The following is a 26,508-nucleotide window of genomic DNA, read 5'->3' on the forward strand; positions in this document are numbered from 1 at the left end:
AAACCTGCATTGCTTTCTTGTAGCAAATTTAGATGAGTAACCCACAGATTCATGGGCGGTTAAGTGTGCTGTATTTACCCCGTGGACAATGAAGGTACAACCTTTGAGTTAGATATCATTTGTTTTGCTACAGTGCCCTTTGCCCATCCCAGCAGATTAAAGAATACTGTTGACTTTGGAGCAGAAGGTGAAAATATTTCCCTGAAGGGATCAACAGGACAATGCATGCCTGTAAACTGAAATTAGAAATGGTCGTTTGATGAACACTCATGTAGATCTCATATGTGGAATACAGCTAATTTTCACAGCAGACCGACTTGTCAGACAGAGGTGTAATAGCATCAGTAATGGCTGCAATCTATGTATCCGTGCAGGATCAGGGCTCTGGTATTGTACTGGCTCTGTTGTGACTTATCAGCACACCTAAATATCACTGAGACATCATTCATGTTACTGATTACACGTGTTTATTTCCTGCAATGGCCAGTCACAGTGCCTGCTGGGAAAATGCTCCATTACTCGTACTATGCGGGTCCAGTGTTTCTGTATTTTTAGAGTGAATTTTGACAGTTTTTAGTCTATCTTTAGTAGCTGTGTATCAATATGAAATATTAGTGCAAATTATGAAGTAGAGGTTTTTCTTTTGTAATTAAAAAAACATCTCTATTGATCTTGAGCACAATTAATAGTCATACAAATAAGAATATATACAAAAAATTCAGTCCAGGTGTACCAAAAAACAAAATCTCCATATTAAATCTGTGTGGACCATTTAGTTTTGGGATTAAAGTATTTTTTAATAGATAAAATTGAAAATGAAACTTCGTCGTCAAAAAAATAGAAGGTGTCTATTCTTTGATGGACATTTAAAACCCCTGAAAACTTGATTTAATGTCTTAAGTATTTATCTGTAACATTAAATATCCCTTACTAAACAAGTAAAGTTCAGAAGAAATTAAGGGGAAAGAAATCATAATTTACTGTTTTGTTTTTTTCACGTATTTACTGTATTAATAAGCACTGTACAGACTACATACAGTATGTATTGAGACAAATGAACCTTGCAGGAAACGGTTTTATTTCTGAAGATGGAAGCAATGCAACACCAAAGACATCAACTGCCGTAAAACGTCCAACAGAGGACGCAGTGTTGGACTTTTACCTCCGCAGAGTCAAGAAACAAGTATGGCGGCGTCCAGTGTTTTCAGACCAGGCTTGTTCCACCACAAAGTGGCGATAGTAACGGGAGGGGGCACTGGTATCGGTAAAGCTATCTCTGCTGAGCTGCTGGAGCTAGGTGAGTTGTGTGAGATTCAGTGGACTTTTTTTTTTTTTTTTCTTAGCTCTCAGCGCAGACGGTTTGTAGTGAAGAGCAGCGGACTGACTACAACAGTCTTGTGAACTTTGACACAGATAGACGACTTGAGCGGTTCGCAACCAACCAGCAAAGGCCTTTGTGACCCGCGACACTATTTAAATCCGCACACAGTGACTGCTATCAAAACCAAGTATGTGACAGAGGAAGATTCACGGTGCGTGGCAATATCGAGGGAAGACGAGCCTAATCTGGTGCAACACCTTGACGAAATCCGTTTTCTCAAATACACATTTATTCCACCCTTGAAGTTTGTCGTTGCTGAATAAATACAGAAAGATCATTCTCATATATTGGCCCGACTCCCACTTCCGCTGTCATCCATCTGAGAAGTCACTCAGGAGCACGCATCCACAGACTCTACGGCGACTTGATTCCCTGCAATCGCACCACATAAGCATATAATAACTTCTTAATCTGCCGTTGCTGCTCTCTCAAAATGGCGCTTCACTGTTTTGTCTTCAGGCTGCAGTGTGGTGATCTCCAGTAGAAAGGCCGAGAGGCTGGAGGCGGCAGCTCAGGAGATGAGACGAAACATTCCTCCCTCCAGCCCTGCACGTGTCACCCCCCTGCCGTGCAACATCCGCAACGAAGAAGAGGTGGGCTTCCACTCGCAGGAGCAGCCTCTGAAACTGCCTCATGTTGATGTTGCCAGGGCGCGCTCGCCTGATTATACTGTGTCATCTTGTTTTAACTCCCTGTGCTGCAGGTGAGGGCTCTCGTGTCCTCCGTGCTGAAGCAGTACGGCCGAATAGACTTTCTGGTGAACAATGGAGGAGGTCAGTTCAGCAGCCCAGCAGAACACATGTCCTCCAAAGGCTGGAAGGCTGTGATAGACACCAACCTGACCGGAACCTTTCACTGCTGCAAGGAGGGTGAGCTGCAGACAGCTGACACCTGGGTGAGTGTGTTTCGAAGTTCTCAGTGTGACTGTGTTGGTGTCCTCTCCGCACAGTCTACACTGCATGGATGAAGCAGCACGGAGGTGCGATCGTCAACATCATCGCTGACATGTGGAAGGGCTTCCCAGGCATGGCGTGAGCACCACCTCCTCCCAGATTCGCACACAAATTCACTAATTCGCTCACTCTTTGCCCCTGTGCTGAAACACTGTTCCCCCCCCCCCCGACAGCCACACGGGAGCAGCGAGGGCAGCGGTGGATAACTTAACGAAGAGTCTGGCCATCGAGTGGGCACACTCAGGAGTCAGAGTCAACGCCGTGGCACCTGTACGTACAGGTCATGAGCTAGTGCAGAATCAGTTTTGGCTCCTTTGACTTTGTGGTAATTTCAAGCCTGTGCATTTGTCTGTGTGCAGGGTACAATCTTTTCCAAAACTGCAATGGAGAACTACAAGGAGCTGGGACCAGGTCTTTTCAAGATGTCCGTTCCATTTAGCCCTGCTAAGAGACTGGGAGTGCCGGAAGAGGTGTGTAACTACTTAACGACACCAACAATGTGGACTGCAGCTTTGTTATATCTAAAAAGTATTTAAGCCAAGCATTGCAGTTTTCCTAAAAGTTAAACATTTGCAGAATAATTTGAAATTATCAGTTGTTTATGGGATTTTTCAAGTGCTTAAAGTCTGTATTCATGCATCAAGGTCCTGGCTTTACCATGCTAAAGTAAAGTAGTTCTTTGGTACGGTTGAAAGCTCTGGAAAAGCTAGTAAGTGAACTTTAGGTTTAAAATATTTTAGTACACACACAGTGCATATTGTCAAGGTCAAAACCTTGTACCTCTTTGAATTACGTTAATGTTGGACGGTTAGGCTCCTTAAATCCAATTTTTGTGCAATTTTCCTTTTTATTAATTATAATTAATTATAATTCTTTCCCTAACGTTAACCACACTGTAGCTGCCAAACGTGAATACTGTGAAAAGTGAAGATTTAAAAAATATTGTCAGTGGTTGTCAGTGGACGGACTGTGGGGTCTTGCAGAATAATTGATATTGCCGTTCTTATCCGCTGATAAGTCTGAATGAACATGTATCTGACATCGGTAACAAAAACTGAACATTACAAGCTTCGTAAAGAGTTTTGACATTTTATGGCAGAGTTGTTGGATTGGATGGTATTTGATTGTACAGATGCACCTGACAAAGTGGCCAATGACTGTATGTGACAATTTACACAGCAAAGTAAGGTATCATGATTCGCACTACTGATTTAAAAACCCCACATTGCAATAACTAGTGTCAGACAATGTAAGGAAATTGTTGTCTGGCCATCTAATATGATAACAAGACAAGTGGGCAGCATAGGTGAGAGGAGGTGGGCAGAGAGCCATAGATACAGAGGATGTGCTGTGTGTCTGAGGTTTGTTGCTGTATCACAGACACTAGTGACTTTTTCTCTTTTTTTAATTTTTATTGGTTTGCTATTTTCAGATCTCATCAGCGGTCTGTTTCCTGCTCTCTCCTGCCGCCTCCTACATCTCTGGAGCCACACTGAGGGTGGATGCTGGACAGAGTCTGTACCACTCCATGTGGGAGATACCCGGTATGTACACTTTTCTAATGCATGCATGCATCCACACTTTGGTCTTTGCAGTATGTTGTAGTCTAACTTCTTGCGTGTGTTTGTCTCCAGACCACAGTGCATGGCCTGAAGCTCCAGAGGGGGAGAACCTGGATGCTCTGAAGGACCTGCTCAACCCACAAAGCAAACTCTAATGCTGTAATGTGACATAGTCCTTGCCTAATGCTTAAACACTTAACCAATAAGCATCATGGATGTTGAGCTGCACAGACCCCACAAGTCATTTTATAAAACACCATGGTGGCCAGGTTATAAGGTTAGATTTATTCTGCTAATTGTGTACATAATTGTGTGTAATTAATAGGAACATGAGTTTATGATTAGTTTCCTGGGTAACGATGTGTGTGAAGAGTAATTTTTTTTTCTCCAAAGCTTTTGTAAGTTAAAAGTGACATAAACAACAAAGCAAATGGACACAAAAAACAAATGTAAATAATTCAGGAAAATGGCAATGCATTTTTAAAAATTTGCACTGATTTAGTGTCTCCAAGGCAGTTTCAAAGTCAGGAGCTACAATATCAAAAGCAAGATCATTTTTTAGTTTTAAGACCGGACCTTGGACACGTAATTCCTTGCAAATCAAAGATTTCTGGCATAGCTGGTTAATCAAGAAAGTAAAAAGATTCAGAGGTGTATGGAGAACAGGTGCCTCACATTGAGCGTCTTAGATATACATATGATATACAATAATTCTTACTCTAAACATAGTATTGTAACTTTATAAACACATCTTTGTATTCATCATGGATTTTGAGATGTTTTTTCTTTATTTTAATGTTCAAAGTAATGAGAGAAAAGTAAAGTTTTTTGTTGTTACAATTAAAAAACTTTGGATAATAAGAAAAAATATTTTATTTTGTCATTGAATGTATATCTTGGGGTGCAAAGTTTATTTTAAAATAATCTACCAGAGGGTTGATAGTGGAAAAAGTATTTACGTTAAGAAAGATTTTAGTTATCTCTTGGGATCCTGAAGAAGATTAAATACATAGATATGTATTTAATAATAACTGCACATTAGTAATACTGTGTTTTACTTTGTAAAGCGGAATCAACTATTGCCTTGTAGTTTACATAAATGATCAAACTGATATTACAATAATGAATAAGCATATAGTTGCACTTGTATAGATACATTAAAGCGCTGTACTGTTATTACTTTGGTTTGCATTAAAGTAAAATGTCAAAACGCCCTCTCATACAAAAGACGCTTTGGTGTTTTGGCCCATATCGTGTGCCGTAATTTGACCGTAAAACATTGCTATCTGTCGCAACCTTTAGACCATCAGCAGAGGTCACAACAAACCAGTCAGGTACGGTGTGTTTTCTACATAAAAACTTATATTTTTATGGTATTTTTTGTACTTCTACTACATTGGCTGGCAACACCATCTTTACACCTATGAAGTCGTGAATAAACAATACGTCGTAGAACAAACTCCGCAATTGTTTTCATGAAGCGAGAGACCGTAGCTAGCTAGTGCATTGCTAGCTGAGGAAACGCCACCTGCCTCTGCCACACAGCGGAGTGTCTGCACTTTGACTCAGATAATCAACATTTGGTTTCATGATGTGCGAAGGGATTGCTCATTTTAGTTTGGCAAGATAGCTAAGTACCAGTGTCAGTGATCGGTTTCCAGTCATAGATTATTTAATGCGTGTGTCAGATGTTCAATAACGTAGCAGGGTGGATGTCATACTTGCGCAAAAGGGTGGTCCATGTGTTTGTTTCTGTGGGTATTTATTAAAGATATTATTCACTAAACAACACTGACATTAAAAAAAAACGTTCCAGGATTGAGTTCTGTATTTAGAAAAATGAACTAGTTGAAAATGTTTTATTTAAAAGTCAGACTTAAACAGTGACAGCCCAAGATATAAAAAAAAAATCCCAGTTTTCTTCCATTTACTCCCTCATCAGCTTTATAAAAATCAAGATAATAATCATGAGTCCTTGCAGCCGCCATGCATACTGATCAGCACATTGACGCCAAAAGCACAGGTGCTAAATACCTCCATCTCAAGTAATTTTTTTCAATGTCTCTGCTTTTAGAAGAAGCGTCAAATTTACTTTGGAAGAAAAATCAAGTGCCTCTCATGTTTTGCACATATGATTACATTTATGTGCCAGAGATAAGCTGCAGCTTTGGTCAAAATGAAATTGGAGTAAAAGAGGAGATCCACAGCACTTTGTTTACCAAAACTTTGTTTTTGAAGATATGTCAGCAAATCTTACCTATCACTATAAAAATTAGTTCCTGGGTTCCTTGTCATTTCCAGACCAAGATGGAAACCAAAGATTGAGCAGTTATGTACCGGTTCAGGTTTATAATGGTTCAGGAAAGGAAATGCAGCTTGTGAAACGGCTGAAACATTCTTCACTGAGCATATCAAAAAATATGTTTTAGGTTGAATCGAAAAACCTTTGTGATTTATTATGAAAGTAAAAACATGGCAAGAAAAACCACGTGGACCTTCGGAATTATTTGGTTTTCTTCATTAATTGGTCATAAAATGTGATCTGATCTACATTTAAGTCTATGCAAGTCTAAACACAATGTGCTCAAGCTAATAACACACAAATCATGATAAGTAGCCGTGTATCAGACCTGCACAATGTTCAGGAGGAATTTTGGACCATTCTTCCTCCAGAACTGCTTCAGCTCAGCCATATTCTTAGCATGTCTGCTGTGATTTTCTTTATTTGACGTCATTCTGTAGTAGATTTACTTCAATGTTTAGGGTCATTGTCCTGCTGCGTCACCCAACTCCTACTGAGCTTCAGCTGGTGGACAGCCAGTCTGACATTGTCCTCTAAGATTCCATGATAAACCTGGGGATTATTTTTCCCCTCGATGATGGTGAGCTGTCCAGGCTCAGAGAAGGCAAAGCAGCCTCCAAACGTGACGCTCCCGCCACTGTGCGTCACCCTTTGGGGATATGTTTTCATGTTGGTATACAGTGCCCTTTATACACCATACATAGTGCCGCGTGTTCAACCTTAGTTTCATCAGTCCTCAAAACATTTTCCTAGTAGCGTTGTGGAGTGTTAAGCAGCTTTCTGTCTTTGGAAAACTTCAGGCACGCAGTTATGTGTTTTTTTTTTTTTTTTTTTTTTCTTGGGAGAGCAGCAGCTTCCTCTGGTGTCCTGCCATGGGCAACTTGCCTGTTCAATAACTTGCAAATGCTAGAATATTAACAGAGATATTGAGCTCCAGCTCCAGTGATTCCCTTTAAGCCTTTAGCTGTTACACTGGGCTTATTTTTTGACCTTATTTATCATTTGTGTTGTGCCTTTGGAGTCATCTTAGCTGGGTTCCCACTTCTAGGGAGAGTAGCCACAGAACTCAATCATCTCCATTTATAGACAGTTTGTCTGACTGTGGACTGATATCTAATATCTAAACTCTTTGAAATTACTATGTAACCTTCTCCAACTTTATAAAAATCAACAATAAGCATAAGCATAAGTCCTCTGAGATCTCTTTTTTGCGAGGCATGGTTCACATCAGCAGATGCTTACTGTGAATACCAAACTCAAAATGTTTGAATGCTTTTTTCCTACGTCAATGTAGCTCTGACCCACACCTCCAATCTGGTTTCATTGACTGGACTCCAGGTTTACTAACTTCTGACTCCAACTAGCTTTTGTTGGTGTCATTAACCAAGGAGTTCACACACTTTTTCCAACTGACGATGTGAATGTTTGAATAATGTATATTCGATACGGACAAGAACAAAAGACTGATTTGTGTGTCATTAGTTAATATAGAATGTGTCTGTTTTAAGATAAATTTCTACATAGATGCAGGTAATTCCAAAAGATTCCCCTAGTTTTTCTTGCCACTGTGTTACTGCCTCGCCTGTATTTTCACTCTGCTTGAACTCTGACAAACAGGGGGGCTTATTTCTGACTCTAATCTTGACTGCATATATCTCAAATTTGAAAAGATAACATGAAAGGCCAAAAATGTGCTGTCTGCCTCCAAGCTAAAGGGTTCATTAACATTTAAAACCAATTGCTTTTATGTGCATGTGTTTTCAGTATGGGAGGTGACCACGGCCACAGCAAGCTGCCCATGCCAGACTGGCGGCAGTGGAAGATGGAAGGAACACCCCTGGAGTTCACACAGCAGAGGCTGGCAGCCAGGGGTCTCAAGGACCCATGGGCACGGTCAGAATCTTCTAATTAAATGAGATATCCGTAGCTGACATCGTCATGTGTCCTTACACTCCTGACAGTATGATTCCTGACACTGCTCCCTGTCTTTCTCTCCTCTCTCTCTCTCTGCAGTAACGAGGCATGGAGATACTCAGGCGGCTTCGCTCGTGCTGTGACTCTGTCAGATGTGCTGCTGAGAGGGTTCAAGTGGGGCTTTGCTGCCTTTACTGTTGCTCTGGCTGTAGAGTACGCCCTGTTCCCACCAAAGAAGGGCGGCCACTAATGCTCGTCACTGTCCCAACAAGACCATAATGGAGTATAATAATATTATGTATTTTCTGTTTATTAAATGTCTTTTTGATCACCAAATGGCTTAACTTGTTCTTCTTACACCCTCTCACACCTTTAAACCATAAACAATTTGACTGACTTTGCATTAGCATTTGAAAGACAATGATGGGTTTTACATATCCTTTAATAAACAGTGTTGCTGAGATGAAGGTGCAAATGTAGCACCCTGCTAGTCCTGTTTCCTTTTCCTGCTCAGTTTACGGAAGCATAGTTTGGCGCATTTTACAGTCAGTATGCCAAAAACCAGAACTACTGTAGCTAGTAGCGCTATTATATCCAGGCAGAAGTACTGGATCCAGTTGAGATCATGGACAGCAGATTTAAGATGTTTTGCCCCTTTGTGCCGCATCACATATTCTGTCCAGTACACCGAAAGGTCGAGCGGGTCAGCTGGCCGGTCTTTATGGAGAGCTGACAGCTTCTGCACATTTTCTTTATATCTGGACACAGAAAAACCAGAAGAGTTTAAGAATGCAACACTGAAATAAGAATTAAAAGCAGAGCCCAAAACTAACAACCACATTGTGACCCCTCACCTGATGTCATTTATGACCTCATTCAGTCCCTGTCGGAGGCTTTCTGTAGTGATAGAGAAAATATCCAACACGACTCCCACTCCCCTGCTTGCCAGCCTCTTCGCGTTGTCAGGCTGATCCCCCGCTATTGGCAACAGCACCATGGGAACCGCGTGGCACAGTGCCTCAAAGACACTGTGTGAGCCTGCGTGGGTGATGAAAGCCCGAACTCCAGAATGTGCTAACATGCAAGGACAAAGAAAATTAGCAGGCTGTTTTATAAAACAGCCAAGTACTGGAAGATGTCAGCTATTATATGACTAACAACACATTCACAGACCTAATAAGTCATTCTGAGGCACCCATTTCATCATCTTCACATTTTCTGGAACATTGTCAGGTACCTGCCCAGTGTATCTCCATATCACCTATCAAAAGATGCTAAGTGTCATTTATTGGTGTTTTAATTGTGTTGTATGATAGAAAATCATGTCATTTTCATATACGTTCATTTATATTCCTTTGCCTTCTGTGGAATCTGCCTGAAGGCCTCTAGGAAGATGGAGGTTTTCTCTTCTGGCAGATCTGACACAAAAGTGCCCAGAGCGAACACCACAAACCCATGCTCCCCTGACACCCAGGACTCCAAATCCTGCAGAAGTAAAAATCCATTGTAGGGGTTTTAACTCATTACTCTTTCCCTATTCAATTCTCTATGTTCCTGCATTAAAACCAATGAGGTTACGTGAGGAGGAAGTGAAACAAAATCTAAATGTTGATACATTTGTCCAGATCAGAAACACTCAGAGGCCTTACCTCAGGCAGAGGATTTCTCAGGTTGCAGTTGATGCCGCCAACTAGTATTACATTAGGCATTAGAGGGCGTGGGAACTCCAGTGTCAAGTCAGTCCTATTTAAACACAGAATCATGTTTATCTGTATATGACACTAGGAATTGTTTTTAGTGTTTGTTTCAGTGTGACTCAGTGGTATGAAGGTTCCCAAAGAAAATCTATGCAGCTGTAAAATTACCTTCAGATTGTATTCTGACCCTTTTAGTGCAATAGTATATATGTGTGTAGGTCATTCTACATAGAACAGTCGAGGTTGTTGTGTATTATTCTCTCAAGTATCAATATACTGTATAACCTTTGAGCATGTTACCTCAGCAGCCAGATAGCAGAGTCTGACAGCACCTCAGCTGTGCCCACCTCCTCCCCCAGGAACTGATAGGCTATTTGGTCAAAGTGCCAGTACAGCAGTCGGCATAGCAGCGGCTCCAGTAAAGCTAACTGTGAGTCAGCGGTATCACAGGACAGTGAACAAATGCACAATGTAAAAGTTGCATGAGTTAAATGAATTTTAATAGTGCTGCTACTGAAGTCTTAAAATTTGAGACAGGCACCCAGTAATGCAGTCACAGTTTACCTTGGCCATCATGAACCACATGACTTTGAATGTGCGGTAATACAGGGTTACCGACACCAAGGGATTCTGCTTCATTGGGATTAGTTTGACCAACTCATAATCTGTTGTGTACCTAATAAAGTGGACTAGAGTTCATTTTACAGAACAAAAACATAGCCGTCTTCATGCATTCACCTGCCCGTGCATATCTGCCTATAAATGCTCACCAGAGTGTTGACAGCTCTCTCCTTGAAGCTCATTTTATCTGTGTATCCAGTGAAGAAGCGAGGCACGTATGAGGGCGGGGAGGGGCAGCCTGCAGACTTCATATCCAAGGCACATGGAATCCCCCTCAGCAAATTAATAGTGGGGATACCTGAAAATTATTTAGCGATAAGAGGTGAGAAATGCGCAGATGCACACGCCCACCGATGATTCCAGCATATCTGAACTCACCTAATTTCCGAGCTATTAATGAGCCAGTGGGCACCAAGGGGTCTGTCAACACGGCATCGAAGCCCTGCCGAGTGAAAGGGTGAGAAGGAGCGAGGGAAAAATAGGAGAGAGGATAATACCTCTGTACATTTACTCAAGTAAGATTTTGAATGCAGGAGTTCCACTGGTAAATGAGCATTTTTACGTTTACTCAAGTAAAAGATGTGATATTTCTTCTACCACCATCCCAAGTTCTGTAGATACAGGGTTTGGTCACAGTAACGTAAACACCTTACAGTACTGTGCAATCCAGTACAGCAACAGCCCAAAAAGTAGTTCAAGAGTAGAAGACACAATCCCGATAAATGTCACACAAATTCAGTATAAAGTGCAAGGCTATTGTATTGGATTGCATTCCATTTTTACAGTTGATCCTGATGTTGTGTTCTGCCTCTGTATTTGCACTCACCTGCTGTGCCAGATATGAGATGAGACTGGCATTGAACAGTAGACTCTCTGCAGTGGAGTGGATTAAGCCTGTGATGCTCTGTATCTTTGAGAATCGTTTCTTTATCTTCTCCACGAAAGGCTGTGATTGCATTATGTCCTTAACTGTGGTCATCACAGAATCAATATATGCCTTGTCATAAGGAACAGGGTGGGTCAAAGTGTGGTAGTGTTTCCCCGGACCCATCCGCATGCTGACCTCTGGTATCACCACGGTGACCCGGTGTCCACGGCGACCCATTTCTTGGGCAACTGCCTTCATACCCACCCAGTGACTTCCATCCATGGGTACCACCAGCAAGTTACCCGAAAAAGCTGAAGAAGCACTGTCACTTGCAAGAATGGTGTCACCGGCTTCAGCCTCTTCCGTTTTCGCCGCCCTCTCTGGCCTGGATTTCTCTGCTGCAAACTGCATGGTTTTATCTACAGCACCATTCACCTGCATATCCATGTTTAGCAGCAGGAGCACCAACACTGCTGCTTTCCACATTGTTCTCTTTTCCTCTGTGCCCTACACCTCACTGAATCCAACGAGCTGTCACTCCTGCATTGTGATCAGATGAAATACATCATTTAATTAGAATGGCACTCAGTAGAGCGCAGACATCTGCCAAAGCCAATGTCAAACGACATAAACCAGACTTCAGAGAAAAAAGTTCATATTCGTAGTAAATGATCTGGATCTGCCCCAAAATTGAGTGGGTCCTCCCCCGGCCCATGCCCCATCCCTCCACAAAGTTGAATGCAAATCGGTTCAGTACTTTTGACATTTTCTTGCTGACACATAAAAAGACCAACCAACAAACAGAGGGTGAAAACATTACCTCCTTGGCAGAGGTAATAGAAAAAAGAAATCATACATTGTCGGCATGCCACCAAATACAAGCCTGAGGACTTAATGAAGATTAATATCACTGAAATTAATTTCAAGGAGGAGAAGCCTGCGGTTTGCATTCTGTCTTTTCAAAAGCTGAACTTGACCTATTGTTGGAGGAGCTGATGACTGCTCAGTCAGTGTGGTTTTGCAGGTGAGAAATTATCTCCGTTTTGTTGAAAATGAAATGATTATAATGCAAGCATTTCCTGTGCCTAGTCTGCCGAAAATTAAAAGTAGTAGTAGTTATCAAAACAATACAGACTGGGTCTATTCCTCGGCTTGTTCCAGACAAACCAAATTGCCCAAGATATTTGAGACACTCCTCATATATGTCTATGAGCTTTTAGAAATTTGCGGACGTCGTAGGCAAAGTCAGCTTACTCGATTTGTACTTCTTTGAATTTCTCTCTCCTCTGTGTGTACAGGCCAGCATTTCACCCACATCTGCCAATGTGGCCTTTTTAAACAACTATAAATACTCCGTGTGCATCATGGTTGATGTTGCTCCCCTCGTCTGTATTAACTGCGCCACCGCCAGCTTCAGTCTTCCTCTGCCCTGTCCTCTGTCTCTTACCTCTCAACATGCGCTGGATAACTTCTTCATTAGGGCTGGGGCTTCTCTCAAACTCAAGAGGAAAAAGGTTGAGTAAAGTGAGGAAAAAACAGACCAAAAAAATGCCCCCTGCTCTGTAGTTTGAATGCTCCTGTAAACAATTCCCTTCCACCGGGTTCCTCTGTCTGGCTCTGGATTGTGGAAATTCCTCTGAGAGTTAGCAGAGTTGTGTGTGGTCAAAGTCCTCAGTCCAACAACGGCTAGCAGTTGGACGTCATTGATTTGGGACTGTCAGTGGTTCCGTTCCTGTGTAATTTCATTTATTGCTATCCATACACAAAGGGAAGTGCACACCCACAGCTGATACTGCACCTGGGGGAGTGAGGAGAAGTCCAGTGGAGGAAACAGTGTGTTTATATGCAATGTATTAATCCTATTATTCCCCACTTTTGGCAGTAATCAGGATTGTCCATTTAAATTCAAAGTGATATCTCTATGTGTAAAGCATGTGGTGATAAATTAACAGTAGTCCCATTGGACAAATCTCAATTAATTTTAGTAATATTTAATTTGGAAATTAATTCATTGCTACATTATCATTTGGCCTTATCCTGTAGAGAAACCCTGTATCAAAAGCTAACTCTTAAACTTGAAATAGTTTGGGTTATATAGCCCTCTTTTGTAGCAGACATTTTGTGTTGTAATAGTAAGAAAAGCTCAGGCATTAGTAAGACCTTGTCCCAGGGAGTCATGACAGTGTGACAGTGATCCACCATGGACAATAACAGGAAACCAACGTTTCTATGTGGAAGTTTTGGAATCCTTTGTTTTTTTTCTTCACAAACTCTGTTTTTCCTACCTTGACATGTCAAAGTACTATCCGTGAAAAAGCCCTATTGTACTCACATGATATTCCTAAATGAATCTATGGACTGGGTTCTGAATGGCAGCCACAACGATCGGACATACTTACGCAGATAGTGGGGTATACTTCACAGTGTTGAACCTGTTTTTTTTTTAATCGGACAGTTCATAGTCATTCACTCCAGATCCGGCGCGCGTTTAGTTTCACCTTGTGTTTGCAGAAATTTAGCGCAGCCCCCAGCTTTCATGCTTACCAACTGGGTCTGACCTCCGACAGTCCGCCCTCTCTGGGCCACGTAGTCATGCATTTTAGAATCGATTATGAACCACTGTGTCACCTGACAGTCTACTCTAAATGTCACTACTTGTAAAGATCCGTGCGATCCGCCGGTGCTAGAGCAATTTCAAAATTCCACTGGAAAGCAGAGTGTCCTGTACTGAAAAGTTGGGTAAACTGCACAGGTGGTAAAAAGGTTACATGCTGCTCTTTTTGCTCCACGTAGGAAAACCTTTGAGGTATCTGGGGAGGTGCCTTATACAGTTAAACCTGAAACTGAGGAATACTCTGGTTTTGAAGCTTTAGTCTTAGATGGGTTTGTGTCTCTCACTGGTAGTGATGTTAAGGTGCTGGTGAAAATCCTGTGAGATACAGGAACGAAGGATTCTTCACTTCTAGCTTCTGTTCTACCTTATTTCATGTGCTACCTTTTTTTTAGTATGATTTGGCTGGGAATCATGTCTGGGCTGATGGTTCTCCACCAGCTAAGTCAACCCCCTTGCTTTTAAAAGATCCAGATGATTGTAAGCAGGAGTTCCCTGGTGTGTTCATGGCTTGCGCTGGAAACTGACTTGCATTTGCCTGCCTCTCTTTCTGTTTCCTGGCAGGAGTTGATCAGTGAGCGGCGAGCTGGTGCTCCTTTAGGTGAGTTGTTTGACCAGGTGCGGCCAAGTGTTGGAGCCAGAAGTGCTGGCTTTGGGTACTTCCTGCAGGGTCAGGTGTTGGTCCTGCTGTCCAACCTAAATCTTGCAAGGAGGAGTGTGTTCTTATGACCACACTTGGCTTTTGGGAGTTAGGAAAACATACTGCCAAAATTTTGCAATACTTCTTTTGGCTTTGCCTTAAGCGTGACTTAGCAACTTACACTGAAACATGCCATACATGTCAATTAACAGGGAAGCCGGATCAGTCTATTAAACCTGCCCCTCTTCGTCCAATCCTTGCAGTAGGCAACCTGTTTGAACATCCAATCATCAACTGTGTTGGGCCTTTGCCCAAGTCAGACCCTGGGTCCCAGTATCTGTTGACTGTGATGTACCAATACACACGCAATCCTGCCACCTTTCCATTGCGCACTACAGCACCAGAGTCTGTAGCGAAGGCTTCGACTCCGTTATATTTGGAAGAGCAAAAAAATCATTCAGGGCAATCGAGGGGTCACATTTTTTCCTCACTTTTGTTCTCACAAGTCTTCAAGCAACTAAACATCAAGCATAAGCACGCATCTGCTTCTCTGCACCATGGATACTCTTATTTGGGTAACTTTAGTAGGTTTTGCAGATGATACCTCTGTACTTTTACTGAGGTACATTTGCGAATGCAGGACTTATACCTGCAACTTGAACCTTTTTTTTTTTTTTTTTATTACAGTGTGGCTACTTTAACTTAAGTAAAGGCTCCAAAAGCATCTTCCCTCACATGTTTTGAATGTCTGTTATAAAGTCCGCGTTCTGCCATTCCTATCTGCGTGTCCAGCTGGCGGCGTCAACCTGCCGCTGTCTTTCCCAGGGCGGCAAAGGAAGAGTCCGGCTCGGTCGCGCGCGCAGCCTCCCACATTTTAGCCCGGAGCCCAGCAAAACGCAGCCGGAGGCCCGCGAGCTCGCTGGGGCGCGAGCCACTATGTCGACAAGTAAGCGCGTCGCCGTTTTATGGTTTTAGCTACAGATAGAAGTCGAGCAAACGCTGTTAAGAACATGGCAGCCCACGTAAACTGTGAACGACCTGGGACGAAGTAAGTTGTAGAGTCACAGCAGCCTCGCCTCAGGGCTGAGTGACGATCAGCAGCCAGTCGGGTTCGTTGCTTAGCTCAGTCCGGCTAGCTTAGCCGGGATGCTAACATGAGCTAAACGACCGGGATATGTTACGGGTTGTCGACAGTTTCAAGTCGAGTGTTTTCAAATCTGGACCCTCAGCCCCAGGGCCCCAGACCAACACGGCCCCATGGATTCAGGATCACTATTCTGCGTCTTTTGGCTTGCGACCCTTTGATTCATTGCGGGTGAGATTGGGAAAACTCACCGCTAAAAACAGAAATCAGTATTTAAAGCAGGTCCTCCATCACTACGTAGTTTGAAGCTCCCGTATGGCAGAGAGGTCTTGTTTAAAACTCTAGAATTTCACGATATTGATTGATATTGTGCTTAACTACATGATGCTTATACTATGTAAAGTGGTGTTACCCCAGACTAACAGACGCAAATCAAACCTGTAGGGCAGGTAGTACTCAAGCACAGTGCTGCTTGGCTCCATTGGCTCACGACAAAAGTACAAGTTAGCTGCCGTATGTAGTCTGCTATGTGCCCACAGTTCATTTGGCCCCTGGTCAAGCTTATTTGAATGTCTGCAGCGGCTGCTGTGGTCAGACGCGTGAGGTTGTGTGCTACTGATCCAGGATTTAGCACCTTCCAAATGACATCAAACAGAAAAATGAACAACATCATATTTTTAATGCTGGTGTGTATTTTTAAAAGTCTGTCATTAAAGTGGTTTGTTGTCATCCAATGTACAGGCCTACGGCTGACAGCGGGTCTGAGGCAAATGGCTTGGAGTCGTTCATTCATTCTTTGTCTATACGAGTAGAATATTACAGGTATGACTCCATGAGACTTTCTTAAAACATTTTCTGTCTGTGACTGCAGTGAAATATGAAATAAGTTAAGGCTCTGCAACTTAATGACCAAATATCAATGTACTGCAATTTTCAGGTGTACTGCAGTCGGGGGGTTGTCACTGTTGATCTCTGTCACAGGTCACTTGAGTATTGTCTGAAGTGGAAAAGACCCATGTATCCCCGACGCTCCGCCAGACTAACAAAGTCCCACAAGAGGAGCCCCCAGAGAAGCCCCAGCCCGAATGAAGAAGTCATCCAGCGCAAGTTGAGGGTTAAGAGACAGAGGACAGGGCAGAGGAAGACTGAAGCTGGCGATGGCGCCGTTAATACAGACGAGGGGAGCAACCGGGACATCATCGACATCATCAATGACACACATGATGCAAAACGTATGGCTGAGGAGGATGAAGGAAAGTTTGTAGAGGTAGCTGATAAAGGAGTGGACGAGTCGGATGAAGACTGTGGCTCTGGTACCAGCAGTATAGCCTCTGGTCCCTCCCTCTTATATCACACCACTACCAAGAAACGGAGGCCTTCGCGGGACTTGTGCTCAGCCTGTAAGAAGCTCTACCAGAAGGCAAAGAAGAGCAAAGCACCGATCAAAAACAAACTCTTAGACAACAGTGAGTGCACTCATTCCTTGTATAAGCAAACAAGATGAAACAGCAAGGTCTGTGTGGGGAATTGGGTCGTTGCTACAGCAAGTACACAGAAAAAATAAACATTGACACACTAAAGCAATGGCTCTCACCGACATGTTTTTGGTGGTCAAAGTAGCCACAGAAAGCAGCATGAGTTATAAATGGTGTGACTTTTTTAAAATTATTTTTATTTTAAGCAGCTGCTTGAAAAATAAATAGGAAAGTGTATCAAAATATTTAGGTACATGCTGTATGTATATCACCTTCATATACATTCAGTGTGTTCACAATGATAGCTGACAGTACTCAGGGATGACATGATTGAAAATAATGTATTACACTGAAGAGATTTAGAAAATTTTTAGTTTGTTGTTTTTTTGTTTAAAAAAAAAATTTAAATTCACTTTTATCATTACAAGCAAATCCAGGTTGGCGACAGAAGTAATCAAGCCGCCATTATTGCAGTAGTATCTCACTTGTAAACCCACACAAGGGTCAGTTTTTGTTAGGAAGTGTTTAACTTTGTTTCAAGAGGCCACACTGGGCGATGCAGGTGAAATGCTGGCTATCATAGAGAGGGGAAGACATTCAAAGAAGTACAAATCGAGTAAGCTGACTTTGCCTACGACACCCGCAAATTTCTAAAAGCTCATAGACATATATGAGGAGTGTCTCAAATATCTTGGGCAATTTGGTTTGTCTGGAACAAGCCGAGGAATAGACCCAGTCTGTATTGTTTTGATAACTACTACTTCTTTTAATTTCCGGCAGACTAGGCACAGGAAATGCTTGCATTATAATCATTTCATTTTCAACAAAACGGAGATAATTTCTCACCTGCAAAACCACACTGACTGAGCAGTTATCAGCTGCTCCAACAATAGGTCAAGTTCAGCTTTTGAAAAGACAGAATGCAAACCGCAGTCTTCTCCTCCTTGAAATTAATTTCAGTGATATTAATCTTCATTAAGTCTTTAGGCTTGTATTTGGTGGCATGCCGACAACAGGACACCTATCAACTGGTACAGCCCGGTGTTTGCCTGCAATGTGCTGCAGATCTCTTGCTAGCTGGGCTGGGTACATGCTGTATATGTCTTCTGACCAGCATTCCACTTTCAAAATGTATGATTTCTTTTTTTTATTACCTCTGCCAAGGAGGTCATTTTTTCACCCTCTGTTTGTTGGTTGGTCTTTTTATGTGTCAGCAAGAAAATGTCAAAAGTACTGAACTGATTTGCATTTAACTTTGTGGAGGGATGGGGCATGGGCCGGGGGAGGACCCACTCAATTTTGGGGCAGATCCAGATCATTTACTACGAATATGAACTTTTTTCTCTGAAGTCTGGTTTATGTCGTTTGACATTGGCTTTGGCAGATGTCTGCGCTCTACTGAGTGCCATTCTAATTAAATGATGTATTTCATCTGATCACAATGCAGGAGTGACAGCTAGCGCAACAATGGGAACTTTCACATCAACACTGTTGGAGGTAGCACAAAAACATCAATTTTCTATTTCCTGAAGCCAGTGTCTTAACCAATGTCGCATTAGTTTTTTGAGCCTGAATAACTTCCACATTCACAAAGACTGCCCTCATTTGTCATACAGGGCAACTGCTGATTATGATAAACTAAAATGACTCTGCTTTCACTGTCAGTGGAAAATGTGTTCAGTTCTATTTTGCCATCACAGTGATGGCCGCACCGCTAGAGAGCACAACACATAACTCATTCAGTGGGTTGGACTATAATCTGTGCACAGATGGATCCTAACGTGTTTGACCTCTCCTTCTGGTTTATTTTTCAGATCCCAAGTCCCTGACATGTGACCAGTGGGTCCTGATCAAAAAGTGGAAACCCAGAAGGCTGCCTAATGCAAGAGGGTAAGAATGCCTGTGTGTGTACGATTTAATGGTTTTACGGTGGAACACCAGTAGCCAAGCAAATTCACATGCTGCCTCTCTGTTTTGTCAGGAAGCTTTTGACACATGTACAGCTGGTTGAGAAAAGACTTCAAGTCAATAAAGGTGTGAAGCAAAGTGAGCAATATGTGGGAGAGTCAACAGCTTGCTCAAGGCCGCACACTTTCCTACAGAGGTAATGCTTCTGTACACATAACACAAATTTCCTACAGTAAGAAGAAGGACAGTCTTATAATATAAAAATGACTTTCATGTCTTTCATTTTTGTGCCAGGAACCTTAGGCGTTGTGTCAGAGTGCCAGTGAAAAAGGAGAGGAAGAAGAACGAGAGGAGAAAGAGGCCCAGAGAGGATTCTCAGGGTTCTCGCGTCGCTAAGCAGCAGCGTCTCCACAGCAACAGTCACCGCCAACACATCGGTACTAGCTCTACCGATGACAGTGGTCTTCACCTGACCAGCGGTCATGGCAGCAGTGGTGGTTTTGAGAGTTGTAGCGATCAAGAAACCAACAGTCAAGCAGACACAGACGTGACTGTTGAGTCGATTCCGTCCACCAAGCCGAGAGAGGTCCCACCCAGGCAGAAAACACCAAAGAAGACGAGTGGGTTCAGAGACTTGCTTGCCCAGCTGCGTGGCAACAGCAGCATGATCGTCAGAGAAACCCGCTAGCGAGGCAACAACTTTTTTTAAACTCCAGTTTAGCAGCCACAGTATTAAGTGTTCAAACGCTGATGTAGCTTCTACTTACGTTGCTTAGTTGGTTTTCAGTGTTGTTTGACCTGGCTTTCTTCTCCCCTGAATACCAGTTTGTAAATAATTGTTGCCGTTTACCTGGAGTCATATACCTGGAGTTGATTGACAAAGTAGTGTTGGAAATCCATATACTGGGTCGTAATTTATTTTTTCTTAAATTTCAAAATAGCCTTTATTTAAAGTTTCATACAACTGGATGACTGTGAATAAATGGGTGTTGGTGGTGTTTTTTTACATTAACGCGTTTTTTTTTACCATATTCCTACAAAAGACCTTTTAAATGTTTCCGTCATCAGTAGCACTATGTGAACACTTTCAGTCAGATTCTATAGATCACATCACTGCCGTGTCCCAACTCCATACCACATACTAACTCTGAGCGGGTTTATGTGTCTTCACACGAGACAGAGTGGGACAAAGTCACAAAATCAAGTGTACAAAAACAAAAAAGTCCAAAGACTTGGTTGTTGTAGTTTGCTGTTGTCCCACAATGCAGTCCACAAAGGAAATGGAGTTTGTATCATAAGTTAAAAAAAAATAAACGTTTGGAAAATCATTATGCTTTCAAAGTTTAATTGGCAGTGACATAGAATCACAGTAGGATCAACAGCTGACAATGTGCATGTATAATGGTTAAGTTGTGGATTTAAAAAAAAAAAAATCTATTTTGGCATGCCATAAATCTCAGTGTATACTGTAATGTGCATCCCATATACACACTTTACATGAATTCTTAGTGTAAGGTAGTGTCTTCACACTGGAAAAAGGTATACTAAAACACCCCGTATGCAGACTAAAAAAAACACTTGACTTTTGCGTGTGCTGTTAATGACTCCATTTTTTCCACAATGCAGCGCACAAAGGAAACGGCGGCGCTGCTCACAGCTGGAAAAAATAACAACTTGTAATGGATGGTGGTGAAACAGCTGCAGGAACATCTCAGAGAACAAAAAACAACTTACATTTCTGGGAACACATTTGGCCATCACTTTGCTAAGTTTAATTGGCCGTGGCACAATAAAGTATGTTTAATGCATGCAAACTAACTGCAATCAAAAAAACAAACGGTATACTACAAAGATTGTTATGCGTAGTACCTGCTGTGTATAATTAGTATGTGGGATGGGATTATGACACAATTTCTGCCGAAACACTAATTACCAAGCACATTCAACGAAGGAATATCTGCTGGTAGCAAGTTGCAGATAGAGGCCATTTTCTGAAAATATAGTAAAGATATTAGTTTATTTAGACTCCTCTAGTTTGTAGTACTTTCTTTAGGTGATGTGAACTGTTGTTGGACCCTTTCTCTAAGAGCCCACATGGTGGCGCCACTTCTTTTCATAATCACAATCAAATTTTTATCTTCAGCGTGAAGCATACAAGGAATTTGATTCTGATTTCCTTTAGTTCTCACCATGTTGACACACAATGCCAAGAATATCTGTACAGAAAGCGCACAGACACACACACACACACGGAGCACATTTAGAGGGTTACAAATAGTGCAAGAGTGCAAAAGATGCTGGACTACCAATCGTATGGCCAATGTAATGGGCTGGTACAGTAGTCAGCACTGTACTCATACAGGCCGCTGTTCCTCATTAGCAGACATTTTGATCTGTCCACAGGGAAAAAGAGATGTGATTAGTAACATTAATGATTATTTGGTGACCTGGTGAGCCAGTATGGACCTGGAACTGGTACATCCACATACAATGCAGCAATGCAATTAATGTAATAACGTAAACCTGTGAGTTCCCTGGTATGAAATGTCAAAATGTTGGCTAATAAAGACCAGTTCAGACGCCTGTTCCGAGAAGCGAGTTTACAGACTTATCTGGACAGTGTTGCTGAGGATAAACCAGAACTCGGTCATTTTTTTGTACATCAGTCAGTGTTCCAGATTTGAGGAATTTAACAGAGCAATGTTATTTCTGAGATTTTTGTGCTGATACCAGTGAATGTGGAGGAAGGGTGGGGAAAATGAAAGAGATAAGGGACTGAGGTCTTGAAAGTTTGACTGTTTTTTTTTTTGCAGGGGGGTTGCTGTTTACTTGTGGGATTAGTAACAGAGTCAACCCTTCATTGTATTGGGAGAGGATGGGGATTTACAGTCGAAACTGCTTCTGCAGAACCAGGAAATGTGTCTGCGCACTGCTGACTCAACATTAAGCACAAGGATGTGGGATATGGAGTTTACTTATAATCGATTAATGCATTGATTATAATCGAACTTTTAATTCAATTATTAAAATAAAATTGAAATGAGCTGACGAAATAATAATTGACTTTTAAATTGGAATCACATCATTTTAAAAGCAACTTTCTGTTGCTCCTTTCAATGTGTCTGCTTATCATATTCCATCATGCATTTGCTTGTTGCTTTAATGTGAGGAGGAAACTTGAAATGTTTAAGCAGGAAACACTTTTGAGATGGAACTTGATAAACTGACACTTTAGGACGTGGATTAACAAGAAATAGAAGTTTTAAAATGAATTTTTGTCACTTTGTTTCAAGATAAATTATCATTCATTCATTCAAGAGAGAATAGAGAAATAGAATTAATTGGCAAATCGAATTACTTTTTTACTTAGAGTTTTTCAACGCATCCTTTAAATTTCAATCAATTTATATTCACTTTTTTTAATTGGTCAATTTATTAACTAATAATTGAAGACTGTAAGTCTATTATTATTCCAGTGGCACACCACAGGGTCCATAGTGTGAGACTCCAGAGGGATGTGCTCTCGATCACATCAGTGTTGAGACATGACAGAAAGGTGATGCACTGAAAACACCCACAAACACACATTCAAGGTTCATTGACAGTGAAAGATCAGACGGAGGGCTGATAATCATCTGTTCCCTTGTAGAACATCATGCTCCTTCTCTTCTCCCTGCGTCTCGGTGTCGCCCTCTCATGCATGTTCCTGTTCTCATGCTCGCTTGAATCATATAAGAGTGACGTAAATAGTACAAGTATGTTCACACTCCATTGAGAGCTGAAAATTTGCTGCTTGTCCTGATTGATCAGAGCATGGAGTTTGGAGAGATATTGTCAACCCACGCACACACACAGACATATTACATATTGTGGGTTTCTCGTCGGCATTCCTTTCCTTCGCCATTAGGTCCTAATTATCATAAACCAGAGGTCTCACGGCCAAAACAATTCAAGCAGTCACCCACACACACGCACACACAGCAGAGTATCCTGTGATAGAACCACTGTCAGCACCTGACACCTCGAAAACAGGAAAAACATTTCAGCAGGAACACAGATGTGTTGGAGTGTTTAGGGAGGAGCATGAACACAGCTATATAACCCCTCTAGACAGAAAGCTCAACTTCACTCCGCTGAGGAAGGAGAGGGACTGTCTCCATCATGTCATACTATGAGGTAGGGTTAATCTAGCCAAGCATGGTAGCTTTTATTTAAATTCAGGATGCATTGTGGTTGCCTTTTGCTTCACTCTGTGCCCTTAATCATCATCATTTATCTTTTCGTCTACAGCACATCCTCTTTGACTATGACTTAAATGACACAGGCTCAGGTTCTGGATCTGGTGAGGTAGGGGCGGATCTGGAGGAGCCCTGTGAGGTGGAACATGTGATGACCACTGAGCTTCAGCAGGTCTTCTTGCCGGTGGTCTATGCTCTCATCTTCATCCTGGGCATCACTGGAAATGGCCTGGTTGTCATCGTGTTGGGCTGCCAGCGCAGGTGAGCGGATGGGTGGAGGGTTGGTGGTCGATAAGTTTTGACTTCGATTCATTTCTTGGCATTTGTGGCCTTGAAAGGTTGGCAATTGGCTAATTGCATTTGTGCTCTTGTGTTCCTCTCCAGGTCAAAGTGCAGCCTCACAGACCTTTATCGCCTCCATCTCTCAGCTGCTGATCTCCTCTTTGTTCTGGCGCTGCCTTTCTGGGCCGTGGATGCAGCCCTGTCTGACTGGCGCTTCGGGGCGGCCGCCTGCATTGGTGTGCATGTTATTTACACAGTCAACCTGTACGGCAGCGTGCTGATCCTGGCATTCATCAGCCTGGACCGCTACCTGGCAGTAGTCCGAGCCACAGATACCAACACCGGTGGGCTGAGGCAGCTGCTGGCTCACAGATTGGTGTATGTAGGTGAGTGTCAAAAGATTGATAGACCTTATCTCACTAAGTCAATTCTCTTCTCTTCTCTTCTCTTCTCTTCTCTTCTCTTCTCTTCTCTTCTCTTCTCTTCTTTTCTTACTCCCACAGTCCCTTATGTCTTTTTATCTCTTCCTCCCTCAGGTGCCTGGTTGCCTGCTGGCCTGCTGGCAGTGCCCGACTTAATATTTGCCAGGACTCAGGAGGGAGGAGAGGGGGCCACCCTGTGCCAGCGATTCTACCCAGCAGACAATGCTCTTCTCTGGGTTGCAGTCTTTCACCTCCAGCTTGTCCTGGTGGGTCTGGTGATCCCCGGCCTGGTCCTTCTGGTGTGTTACTGTGTCATTGTCAACAGGCTGACCCGGGGCCCATTAGGGGGCCAGAGGCAGAAGCGGCGAGCTGTCAGGACCACCATCGCATTGGTGCTCTGCTTCTTCGTGTGCTGGCTGCCCTACGGCGTGGGCATCTCTGTGGACACTCTGCTGCGCCTGGAGGTCCTGCCCCGCAGCTGCAACCTGGAGGCTTTTCTAGATGTGTGGCTGGCAGTGGCTGAGCCCATGGCATACGCACACTGCTGCCTTAACCCGCTGCTTTATGCCTTCCTGGGGGCCGGGTTCAAGAGTTCGGCCCGCAGAGCCCTCACTCTGAGCCGGGCCTCAAGTTTGAAGATATTACCAAGAAGAAGAGCTGGGGCTTCCACGACCACAGAGTCCGAGTCCTCCAGTTTACACTCCAGCTAGTGTTGACGCGTGCTGTTGGGTGTGTGTGTACTGTATATACTGTATGCATGTGTGTTTGTGAGGAAGTTTACACAAAGTATCTGAGAAAGTAAGGAGCAGTCTGCTGGACCATGACTTGTCTTCTCCCTCGTTGTGGGGTTTTCTCTTGTAAATAGTGCTTTAAAAAAGGTTTTCATTGCTGCTGTGCTTGTATTATTTTGTACATGTTTGTAATAAAACGGGAAAACAGCCCATATTTGTGAAAGTGGCTTTTATTATGAACTATGTTTCTTGCTTCCTAAGTGAAACAATCTTAATTTCTGGCTTGCATGTTAATCTCTCAACCACAGCCACACTTCCCGCCCCTCATCATTCATTCTCAGATAGATATCAATAAAACCCAAATTACACTAATAATTCAGTCTTTGATCAACCAAGGCAATGAGTGGCATTTCAGCTTTATCACAGAAAACACACTGAAAAGGGACAGGAAAGGTGGGTTCGGAAGAACAACAAGCCTTAATCAAATGGTCTCACACATGGTTTAATTGCCAGCCACCAACTCCCAACATTTTCCAAGTCCTGATATGATGATAGCTTCGGAAATACTACAGTTTTAATTCATGTTTGATGTGTCTGGGGGCAGAGGCGGTGATTCACAGATACAGGTTTTAAGGGAAAAATTGTTGAAATCAGTTGGTAGTGGAATGTGTGCTTCTAGTCTCTAGTCGATCATCAGTTTGTCTCCCTTTGTACTGATTCATAATCACTGAGCCATATTCCATCTGAATTTATTGATTCGGAACATGAACACTACGAAGTTTGTCCGAAAAAATGAAACTTTTAAAAAATGTGACGTGTGATAGCCAGGTGTATCTGACTCACACACTAACTAACGTGTGTGAGTCAGATACACACGTAAGTGTGTGACTGAGGCTGAGTGTGGATGTGTTTGTGTCAATGTTTTGCAGGTTAGATTTATTAGATCACCTAAACAGTTTGCTTCTTTTACGTGAGAGAGAAGGGAGCATGAGGGGGTTAGGAGGTTGATTTTTCCAGTACTTTAATGGACACACACACACACACACACACACACACACACACACACACACACACACACACACACACACACACACACACGCGCGCGCACACACACGCACAAAGTGCTTCCCACATACTTACTTCCACTTGGAAGTGAGAGAAACAGAAGCTGGAAGTTTACTGTGTCCAGTTTCCTGGGGCAGAGACGAGGAGGATGAAGAGGAGAGCTGTGAGAGAGATGAAAAGGAAGAATACACTAACTCAAGGCCACAATGAAGGGTTGACTCTGTTACAGCGTAACTTACTGTGTGCATCGCAGTAATTTTATTCTGTCACGTGCTTATGTGTAATTATATATAGAAATGTGGTAGGGAAATCTGTAGAATAAAAACTTACCTGTTACCTGTTCGTATGTTTCTCTCTCTCTCTCTCTCTCTCTCTCTTTCCTTCACGTGCACGCACACACAGACGGAATTCTCTTCTATTCATAGTGTATCCAAAACAGGAAAGACTTCCTGCAGCTCATTTTAGGAAAAACAAGCAGCTAAAACAATCAAACACCCGAGCAGCTCTGCACTCACCAACACAGAGAGTTGCAATGAAGTAAATCAGTTTAACAGCATTAGGGAGACACTGAAGGCCACTTTTATCCAGCTTCAGCAGTAAGCAGGTACAATGGTGATGTGCAAACATACAGTAGATCGGTGCAGTATTAAAAATTGGGATATTGTTAGCTTATATGCAGGATACAAATAACATATCATGACCCAATTATAGATTTTTCTTTTTTTTTTTCAAGTTTCGAGTCTCACTTAAACGT

The 26,508-nt window shown here is 42.5% G+C and overlaps 5 protein-coding genes across 14 annotated transcripts; 4 read left to right on the forward strand and 1 right to left on the reverse strand.

Annotated features, from left to right (window-relative positions):
• The first annotated feature begins 623 nt into the window (after nucleotides 1-623).
• On the forward strand, nucleotides 624-5,005 carry pecr (peroxisomal trans-2-enoyl-CoA reductase). Its single transcript, XM_040143724.1, has 9 exons — nucleotides 624-628; nucleotides 1,089-1,297; nucleotides 1,841-1,974; nucleotides 2,085-2,250; nucleotides 2,331-2,412; nucleotides 2,508-2,604; nucleotides 2,694-2,804; nucleotides 3,767-3,878; nucleotides 3,969-5,005. Exons 1-9 carry the CDS (start codon nucleotides 624-626, stop codon nucleotides 4,049-4,051), a joined length of 999 nt encoding a protein of 332 aa, XP_039999658.1. The 3' UTR covers nucleotides 4,052-5,005.
• A 112-nt stretch (nucleotides 5,006-5,117) lies between these two features.
• On the forward strand, nucleotides 5,118-8,448 carry ndufb3 (NADH:ubiquinone oxidoreductase subunit B3). The gene is made up of 3 exons (XM_040143541.1): nucleotides 5,118-5,230; nucleotides 7,963-8,091; nucleotides 8,212-8,448. Exons 2-3 carry the CDS (start codon nucleotides 7,964-7,966, stop codon nucleotides 8,360-8,362), a joined length of 279 nt encoding a protein of 92 aa, XP_039999475.1. The 5' UTR covers nucleotides 5,118-5,230; nucleotide 7,963; the 3' UTR covers nucleotides 8,363-8,448.
• Nucleotides 8,434-16,135, reverse strand: LOC120798833 (UDP-glucuronosyltransferase 1A1-like). Of its 5 annotated transcripts, XM_040143529.1 has the most exons (11): nucleotides 16,072-16,126; nucleotides 12,746-13,096; nucleotides 11,257-11,838; nucleotides 10,809-10,872; nucleotides 10,580-10,728; nucleotides 10,110-10,237; nucleotides 9,762-9,855; nucleotides 9,472-9,597; nucleotides 9,286-9,373; nucleotides 8,967-9,186; nucleotides 8,434-8,870 (listed from the first exon to the last, which is right to left on the reverse strand). In XM_040143529.1, the coding sequence occupies exons 3-11, from the start codon at nucleotides 11,782-11,784 to the stop codon at nucleotides 8,600-8,602; spliced, it is 1,668 nt and encodes a 555-aa protein (XP_039999463.1). In that variant the 5' UTR covers nucleotides 11,785-11,838; nucleotides 12,746-13,096; nucleotides 16,072-16,126; the 3' UTR covers nucleotides 8,434-8,599. The 5 variants fall into 5 exon arrangements, with proteins under 5 accessions (XP_039999463.1, XP_039999466.1, XP_039999465.1 ...); XM_040143532.1 differs by lacking the exon at nucleotides 12,746-13,096 and having other exon boundaries at nucleotides 16,072-16,135; XM_040143531.1 differs by lacking the exons at nucleotides 12,746-13,096; nucleotides 16,072-16,126 and adding an exon at nucleotides 15,885-15,962.
• si:ch211-227n13.3 lies at nucleotides 15,383-20,022 on the forward strand. Of its 6 annotated transcripts, none has more exons than XM_040143535.1 (6): nucleotides 15,383-15,495; nucleotides 16,375-16,455; nucleotides 16,571-17,099; nucleotides 18,923-18,998; nucleotides 19,090-19,212; nucleotides 19,311-20,022. In XM_040143535.1, the coding sequence occupies exons 3-6, from the start codon at nucleotides 16,649-16,651 to the stop codon at nucleotides 19,702-19,704; spliced, it is 1,044 nt and encodes a 347-aa protein (XP_039999469.1). In that variant the 5' UTR covers nucleotides 15,383-15,495; nucleotides 16,375-16,455; nucleotides 16,571-16,648; the 3' UTR covers nucleotides 19,705-20,022. The 6 variants fall into 6 exon arrangements, with proteins under 6 accessions (XP_039999469.1, XP_039999471.1, XP_039999470.1 ...); XM_040143537.1 differs by having other exon boundaries at nucleotides 16,615-17,099; XM_040143536.1 differs by having other exon boundaries at nucleotides 15,490-15,597.
• A 3,140-nt stretch (nucleotides 20,023-23,162) lies between these two features.
• LOC120799117 (C-X-C chemokine receptor type 4-like) lies at nucleotides 23,163-24,810 on the forward strand. Its single transcript, XM_040144027.1, has 4 exons — nucleotides 23,163-23,192; nucleotides 23,307-23,515; nucleotides 23,639-23,922; nucleotides 24,073-24,810. The coding sequence occupies exons 1-4, from the start codon at nucleotides 23,178-23,180 to the stop codon at nucleotides 24,666-24,668; spliced, it is 1,104 nt and encodes a 367-aa protein (XP_039999961.1). The 5' UTR covers nucleotides 23,163-23,177; the 3' UTR covers nucleotides 24,669-24,810.
• Nucleotides 24,811-26,508: the final 1,698 nt, after the last annotated feature.

Source organism: Xiphias gladius, chromosome 14, assembly GCF_016859285.1.
Source record: "Xiphias gladius isolate SHS-SW01 ecotype Sanya breed wild chromosome 14, ASM1685928v1, whole genome shotgun sequence".
NCBI lineage: Eukaryota > Metazoa > Chordata > Actinopteri > Istiophoriformes > Xiphiidae > Xiphias > Xiphias gladius.